At 45.4% G+C, this 8,801-nt stretch overlaps 1 protein-coding gene across 1 annotated transcript; it reads right to left on the bottom strand.

Annotated features, from left to right (window-relative positions):
* Window positions 1-503: 503 nt before the first annotated feature.
* fam180a (family with sequence similarity 180 member A) lies at window positions 504-7,374 on the bottom strand. The gene is made up of 3 exons (XM_028400162.1): window positions 7,262-7,374; window positions 1,044-1,141; window positions 504-833 (listed from the first exon to the last, which is right to left on the bottom strand). Exons 1-3 carry the CDS (start codon window positions 7,335-7,337, stop codon window positions 504-506), a joined length of 504 nt encoding a protein of 167 aa, XP_028255963.1. The 5' UTR covers window positions 7,338-7,374.
* Between the last annotated feature and the right edge of the window lie 1,427 nt (window positions 7,375-8,801).

Raw genomic sequence — 8,801 nt, 5'->3', positions numbered from 1 at the left:
GGTGCAGGTATTTTTGGATGTCTTTGCATCGCACTCCGATGAGAGGCACAAAAGGATGACAGACAAGGCGCTGATTGATTAGGACACGGCGTCTGCCTTCATGACCAACAACCAGATTTGAACCGCAGACACGTGCAGCTGACTCCATGCCACAAACCTTCTCTAGGATGTTAAAGAAACTCATTTGGAGGAGTCTCCTACAGCTCCCCATCAGATGATGATCTGCTTCACCAACAACATACAGTCCAAGGTCTGAGGCCTGCAGTGAACCTACAATGCACTTAAAAAAAAGAACACACACAAGATTCTGTGCATCCTGCAGCGATGTCTTGAGGAACAAAAGTTCACTGCTGACAACAGAGAAGCCCAAAAAGTCCACTGTAACCCTGAGTTTAGACAGAATTTTCTTTTATATCCCTACAAACTGCATAAAATACACGGTAGTACAAGTATGTGGAGGAAGCATGAACACCAGAGCACCTTAACTGTCCTCTGACGCATCCTCAAGAGGGTCTCAGGTCTTTCTGAACAGCATGGAACAGCTGGATGAGAGCGTCCGTCCATGCCTCCCTCTGCTGCTGGTCGGTGATCCGAGCCAGCGTCTGGGTGGTGTACACCAACGTGAGCACCGTCCTCTCAAAGTCCTGCAAGCACAGAGGCCGCTGCTGCTGGACGAGCTCTGCCGTCAGGCGGCGGATATCGGAGAGCCTTTTGGGCAGCACATCCTCGCAGATGACCTTCAGCTTCTCCACGCTCCTCAGGGAGGCCAGCTCCTCGTCTGGGATCAGCAGGGTGTGATGCTCGCCTCGGATCTGAAGTCCAGCCAGGAGGATCTGGAGCAACCAATGACAAAAAAAAATCATCAGGAAACAACTGATCAAAGTTCATATCTATGAAGGGAGCTACCAGTGAATCCTTAAAGGCTCTGAGTAAACACATCTTCTACATTTCTGCTAATGATTAGCGGGTTCCATTTTTTAATCGGCAGCATGTGTGTGATGAGGAGAAGCACATTCTCAGCGTATCAGGTTCCACAAACTGACCTCGAAAAGCAGATCGACGTCCTTCACCGTACGCTGGAACGTGGGGTTGATCAGCGAGTACGTCCCGCGCTTTATCCTGTACGCAGATGGATACAAAGCTGGAACAGGAAATTGGATTAGAGGATGTCCCTGACACTTCAACAAATTAGACAGCACGTTAGCCAATGAGGCATGTGTGTGGGTGGGCCAGAGTAAACATGGATTCATTACTGCTTAAATATTATGCAGGTGGGAGAGAATCTGGCTCCAGGCTGCGAGGAGGGCAACTGGTCGTTCAACCGGATCACCAGATGCTCGGATATTTACCAGCAGCTTCCAGGGGTGAGATATCTGCTTATTGGCTGCCAGGAGGGCAGCTGCTGCTGACCTCATTTGGTTAGATTTCAAAGTGTCCAGGCATGTGTGCAGCCGAGCAGGGACCCGGTAAACGGAGGTGTCCAGATATAGCTGGAATGAAGCCGCTCACTGTCTGCTGAAGGAAACAGTTGCTGCAGCCTCGTTTATATGATAAAATGCTGTGAAATCCATATTTTACTGGAGCTGATAACCAGAGGCTGTTTCTCATGGCCACACACCTTCTACACAAGTGCAAAGTAACAACAATTTTACTCACATTTCTTCAATTGAGAACTTTTAAAGCATTAATTAAAGCTGCATTAACACATTTTTGGCCACACGGGGGCAGCAAAACAGGACATAACACAGCACATGGGAGAAAAACGTAACGTAACTATTTACACCTACTCACTTGGCAGTTTTTAGTTGCAGTTTGGTAAGATTTAGGCAACAACAGTACACATATATTATACTATTTGAGTGACCCTTTTCCATGCTATTTACATGCTCACAAGCCTTTCTGTTTGGTGCAAATAGTGCTCCCAGGAGGATACATCACTTGTGCAAACAGCATTGCTTGAGGGTGCAACTAGCATTGGGTTCTGACACTGTGGTCTCCACACGTAGATGAAAATGGCCATATTCGCTAAAGCTTTGAATCGTTTCGGCGTTTCGTCCACATGGAGCGTTTCAGAGGTGGGATACAACAACTTCTGTGGTAGCGTTACAGTGCCACTCACAGGCCTGGCATGTGTACCACAGCGTTTTCAGTGGTTAGAGCGGAAACGCATTTACTGAAACGATGCTGTCTGTGCAGAGAATATTTTGGAAACTAAAATGACCTTGTCTCTGAGTCGATGGGGCCTTAGACTCATCGACTGTTATATTACCAATTATTGGGTGCTTGTTTCTACCATGCTACACTAGGGCTTGCATTGGCTATTGCAATCTGGGTGTGAACAGCACTAATGGGTACACAAATTCAGGTGAAAATAGTATATGTCAAATATTAAGACAGTTGAGTTTTTTCAGTTTTAACAGATGTCTTTAAAAATGTTGTTTAAACTCTCTACAAGCAAGGTCCAGTTCAACAACATCCTAGCACTCTCCTTCACTGCACCGCACTCCGTCTAGTGACCTCCCACATAGTCAGGTGTTTAATAGATGGCACCTCCCTCACCAATCAGCTGTCGATCTGTCCCTCTCCTGCCCAATCATAACGTAGCAAGAGATATAAAAGTCTCTGTCTCTTCTCCAGCTGTCTCCCGATCGAATCCGGCAACCCTCCTCCACCCCAAGCACCTCCCCATCCTCACAGTTCAAGGTCTCCCCTCTCCTGCTCTCCTGCTTCTACACCACCACCAGGTCTAGACCCGGGGGGGTCTTCGGATCAGCGGCCTCTCCGCTCGAGCTTTCCCCCCTTTCGGACGTGGTCCTCACGACGGGGTCTAGGACGCCAATGCACATTAACAATTATTGTATTAATAAATTCTTTCTCATTCAGTTCGCTGAGTCTCTCATGATTGAAATGAAATTCAGGCCCTCATTTAGGGAGCATCTGTCAGATTAAGGTGAGAAAAACAAGGCAGACATCGTAAATAAAGTGGAAACCTCTCAGCTTCATCTGCACAAAGAGCACCCTTCTACTTCACTTATTTAAAATCTAATATGTACCAAGATGTGGCCAAAATCCTTTCACTTTCTGAATGACTGGACTGAGGATGATTTATGAAGCAGCTTGAAGAAACAACTCCATATTTGCATTCTCATTTTTTTGCTCTAACTGTGTGATAGTGTGCAGATATTCCCACAGGCACAGAGAAGTCTGTGAGGTCAAGTCCAAACAAGGATGGAATAAAAAGGAAGGAGAGGGTCACATGAGGACCAGCTCCACCATGTTTAATTGGGTGCGTGTGCTCAGACTCTTTGAATGTGTTCATACTGTATGAGTCCCTGTACTGTGTGAGAGTCAGAGTGTGGTTTGTGTGACAGAGCTTCAGGGAGCTGAGAAGTTACATCTGATTTGTGCTGAGAGGTAAAACTTCCTTTGAGGATCTCCAGACAGCATTTGCTCAATTTTTCCACTCCCTCACAGTCTGGGTTGCCATCCAGTGCTCAGCGTGTTAGCCACCAAACAGATCGCACACACACAGATCTTAATGAGCTATACAATATAAACATCTGAATTTGGATTAATTCCTCCCACCGCCCTGCAGCCGAATCTACCGATTGCTGCCTTGCCAAATCCAGAGCCACATGCAATGGCTGCTGTCACCGTGTACTTGCTCCCTGCACGGCTCAACACACAACAAGCCATCATTAGAATGTAAAGAGGATCTGTTGCTCTGGCCTCCACTCTAAAGACATGTACTGATTTAAACATTTGATTTGTCTGTTTTTTTCCCCTAAGAATTTAAAGATTAAAAGCAGTAATATCAAGTTTTTAAAGTAAACTTAAACACACTCAGCTCTGTCTCCTATATGTAGGTGTGGACTCTACATAGACATCTATTAATTCAAGCTTAACAACTAAATGCCAACATTGACTCTCCCAGATGCCTCATCAGCCGCTGAGGAGCAAACATGTGAGACACTGAGGACACCCAGGAGGGACGCTGCGCTCGTTAAAGCAGTGGTTATGTGGTTAAAGGATGGAGGAGCAGTGGGAAGGTGACGGCTTGTAGGCTGACCCCGCTGCTGTATTTAAAATGAGTTCTCTCATTTATCTCTGCTGTCTGCTATTGTTTGCTGGGATGAGGGAGCAGTCTGGGATAGCTAACATTTCACAGGCTACTTTAAATGACTGCACATCATCCACTCTGTGAAGACAGAAGTCTGTACTGCACGTCAGGCAGAACCTTCAAAGAGTGCACAGGTGGAGGTGGAGGTCAGGTGATGATCAAAGGTGGGAAAAGCTGAGGACAGGGAGGGAAAAAGAGGCCCTGGAAGGACGTGAAATTTAGTAGTGATGTTCTCATCATACAGGAGATGTTCACCCTGCATGATGGATGAATGGATAGATGGATGGTTGGATGGATGGACGAATGGTTGGATGAATGGACGAATGGGTGGATGGATGGATGCATAGGTGGATGGATGGATGGGTGGATGGATGAATGGGTGGATGGATAAATGGGTGGGTGGATGGATGGATGGATGGTAAACACAGAGCAGATCTATGGTACAGGTGGTGGCTTTGCAGACAAACTACAGGGGGTTAACTGTGCAGGACAATATGTGGCTGGTGGCATGGTGATGGATGAAATGCAAACATCTTTACTTCTCAGAGGAGCTTTGTGTTTAGTGAAAACTGTATTATTTAGTCCCAAGTGGAACTCTTCACAGTGTAACCCTAAATTATACCAGCCTGGTGTCACTGTGCGTGTTTTTACTACACACTGATTTAAACTGACACCCTTTAAATATGTGTTTATTATATAAATGCACGCTTTTTAAGACAAAGGATGAGCCTTACCTAACCTCTCTCTCTGAAAACAAAGCAGCAAGTGGTGTCAGGGTCACACACACACAGAAGTCCCAGCCCGCCTCCTTAGGCTGACATTTTATTGCTTTAATGTTCGACAATCCAGTGACATGTCAGAAGACAACAAATGGTGTGAACTAATACATCCAGCCTAAATACCGCAAAGGTTGAAGCCTGTGCCGAAAAGGCAGGACAGGTACACCAAGGACAGGCCCCCAGTCCACTGCAGGGCCCACAGGGAGACAGAAGCTAGAGAGTAATCTGAGCTCCACTCAGAACGAGTCAGCCAACAAGACTAGCTTGTTTATACAGACAGAAGAGATGGGAGCACTTTTTTAAAATCATAAAATGGTCGTTCTGATTTATAATAATTAGCAGCTAACATCTTAAAGAGTTCACATAGTGCAGAAAAACAAACCAGCATGAGCTTTTCCTCATATTGTCAGATTAAACGTTCAACATGGACGCCCTTTCTTACAGCATCTCAGTTAAGCCTATCCATCCGTCACGCTACCCCCCTCCTCCTCCACCCTCTTCGATGCTCCAAACAATCAGTGTTTGGATGGGCAGGCTTCCCTCAGTGTTATTATGTAGAGGCAGGGAACTTGTAATCTCCTGCTAACTGCTTGCAAGGAGATGAGGGAACAACAAAGATCCATTAATTAGCTGGGCTAAATGATACTCCTGGCTGCAGGGTGGGAGGGAGGGAGAGAGAGCGAGAGAGATGGGGGGAGAAAACAAACAAAAACAAAATGGATGTCTGAGTCCCTCCAGCGTGCACCGAAAGAGGGTGAAAACATCCTCGCCACTTTTTGCATTTGCATTGTCAAATTATTCTTCTATGTCAGACATTGATCCATCGCAGCGATGACAACAACATCTATTCATAGCTGCAGCACCTTCCTCTTGGTCACAGCCATTTTTCAATCAACATATTTTCACCGGCTGGAGCGTTAACAAACCCAGCAGACTGCAGCTTCCCTGGAGTCTTTGTGTTTTTTTTTTTAGAATATTCTTGGATCAATTTCTCTGCATCCATCCACAGCAAGAGCAGCAACAGGCAGCTGTTCTCAACAAAACGCCTGATAAACTGACTGTGAGCTACCTGGCTGACAGACAGGCAGACAGACAGTGTTTATAGTGACAGAGACAGGGCGCTGCTGAGTGCATGTGTGGAAATAAAAAATAAAAAGGAGACAGCAACACGTGTCAGAACTGTCTGTTAGGGGACACATTTACACCAGCACCACAGCCGGTGTCTGAACTCCATTAACCAATCAATCAGGATTCACCAACAGCATTGCTAAGATATTGAAAAATATAGACTCAACTCACTTTAAACATATGAACACATGTTCATTGGCTCTTCTCATCTGTTTGTATTTTGTACTGATCAATGTGCAAAGCCCAGGTATGATTACCAGGACTAGGGATGTCTCTATCTGTTGATACCAAGTCACAATCCGATACTTTTAGGCCCTGTTCACACTGGAGTAAGTCAATCCAGCTAGAGTAGGATTGAATCCGTATAGCCTTTAAACTGGATACATTCAGACCTATTTTCAAATCTGGCTATCACACACACCTGTCCGCGCCCAATCTGGCTTTGTTGTCCCATTTTTTTTGTCCCGTGTCACTCATTCCTTTGTAGCCCTGTGGAAAATAAACTCAGGGCAAAGCTGTCATAGTTAGATGGTTGTTTACATACAGCTTTTGTACGCGACCTGGACACTGTCCCCATGAACCGCAAGCATCACATCACCAGCTGGATTCGCGTTCAGACCTGAACCACATTTAAGCCAATCCGGCTAGATCCACCTCCGAGAGTCCTGATCGAGAGGTAATGTCTGATTCCAATTGAGTCTGAAACCACAGGCCCAATTTCCAATCACATGATTGGGACATCCCTAACCAGGACTGTTGTGAGCTAATAATCAACAATGAACCCAAGTATCAAATCTACCCTCCATCGTTAGCTCACCAGGCTGCAGGTAGCACCTCCTCCGTTATTCTCTGTGATAGTAAATTAAAGAATCATAATCCAATAGTTTGAACACACACCAAGGACATAATTGAATACAAAGACCCTATCTTGAATTGAAGCTCACTTCAGCTCAGTGTGACGTGTGCTCAGCTATGTGAGTTCTGAGAGAGGAATTTCCTCAGTGAGCGGCTCCAGTAACAACAGGCCAGTCACTCTTCTCTGGAAATGATCTGTTGATGCATAGATCCATAATAACCCTGATAACTTCAGATTATAAACACATCCTGTCACAGAAACAACAACATGCAACAAGACAACAAATGTTTTACTACTCGTCTCATTTCTGCCTGAAAAGTGTGAATTGATGAATTCATGAATGTGTGACCCGTTTCTGCAGCTGCTGAGCTGTCCTACCTTTCCTGTGGTGCTGAGAGGCTGCTCTGCAGGAGCACAGGTACACTGCAGCGAGTAAAGGCCACCACTGTGTCATGTTGATCCTCACACAAACACACACTAACAGTCATACATGAAGAACAGGAAGGTGGACGAGGAGCTTCGCCTGCGCAGCTCACAGCTTCATAATCATGCACCCTCCCCTCCATCCTCTGTCACTCCTTCTCCTCTGTGTGTGTGTGTGTGTGTTTGTGTGTGTGTGTGTGTGTGTCCTCTCAGGCCAGTCAGTCTGGGCTCCTCATCTGGAAATCATCAGGATTGTTGAGGGAGGGAACGCCTGGCCTCTTGGCTGGACTTTTCTCACAGCTACTGGATGACTGGTTGACTGGCTGACTGGTTCATAACTGGGTGACTGGGTAACTGGTTGACTTGAGTGACTAGATCACCAGCTGATTAGCTGAGCAATCAAGAAAGAGCAAACACAGCAAGATGCTAACCTTGTATGTTTAAATTCAAGGTTAATTCACAGAATTTCAGAGTCACTGCTTTTTAAAGGACTGCTTGATGGCAGGTGGCATCAAGATGACAAACAATGAAATCCAGACTGATGCAGATGGAGACAAACAGCAACGTGAGGACCATTCAGCGTCTTGATTAAAGGCTGTCAAGACTATTTCCTCAACTTTAGATCCTCTCCTCCGCAGCATCTACTGCTCTTTGTTGGCACATATAAGAGCTTGTGTGTGTCTGTGTGTGTGTGTGTGCGTGCGCGCGCGCTCTGGGTTTGAGAGGCTTTCCTTTTTCGGACAAGGCGCTCCTGTGTCAGCATTTTTAAAAACCTTGTATTGACTTGAGGATGATTGGACGATTAGGATCTTTCGGTCGCCATTGTTCACTGAAACAGGAAGTGGCGGAAGCTAAATAATCAAAGAGAGACTTTAGAATGAAACCTGCCTCTATCGCCCTCTAGTGCTGAATGTTAAGTGCAGAAATAAACATTTTTACAAAACTAAAAAAGTTTTTTTGGTCTATTTAAAAGTACAGTTTTTAACAGAACATGGGGGTGTGTTTATATACATCTCACTCATTTTAATTGTTAGGTTGAATTGTTGATGTGAAGAATTAAAAGTCACATAATTAAAGACATGATCATTGAGTGATGGCCAACGCCTCCTTGCCTGTATTTGGAATAACTGGGAGTTTAGGCAGACAGTGACACTGTCAACAGGGCGATGGTCAGAACCTCAATCACCAGATCAGGTTTGTCCATGTTTATAAATATAGTCTGTAAACATAGACTCACTTTTGGTGCCAGCCTCAAGTGGCCATTTAAATAACTGCAGGTTTGTTTAATTTTTACATTTTCTGAGGCCTTCAGTGGATAATTGACCTGCCAAAGGAACCAAACGTGGGCGGAGGCAGCTGAGGAGTGTCAGAGGTCACTGTAGTAACAGAGCAACGCAACTCCCTGTTCATCGTCACGGTTGGACTGACTCCTCTTCACGATGGTGGTGAATAAAGTGAGGAACAGGTGCAGAGAGAAAAAACAGTGTTCTGCTTT

Source organism: Parambassis ranga, chromosome 2 (genome assembly GCF_900634625.1).
Source record: "Parambassis ranga chromosome 2, fParRan2.1, whole genome shotgun sequence".
NCBI classification, from domain to species: Eukaryota; Metazoa; Chordata; class Actinopteri; family Ambassidae; genus Parambassis; species Parambassis ranga.
This window is presented reverse-complemented; position numbering and strand designations above follow the sequence as displayed.

Bases quoted from the DNA above. Each gene is read 5' to 3' on its own strand.
- fam180a (XM_028400162.1), bottom strand. From the start codon at position 7,337: ATGACACAGTGGTGGCCTTTACTCGCTGCAGTGTACCTGTGCTCCTGC. The intron at 1,142-7,261 runs GTAGGACAGCTC...TTCCTGTTCCAG, and splicing joins CTCTCAGCACCACAGGAAAG to CTTTGTATCCATCTGCGTAC. The intron at 834-1,043 runs GTCAGTTTGTGG...TGGTTGCTCCAG, and splicing joins ACGTCGATCTGCTTTTCGAG to ATCCTCCTGGCTGGACTTCA.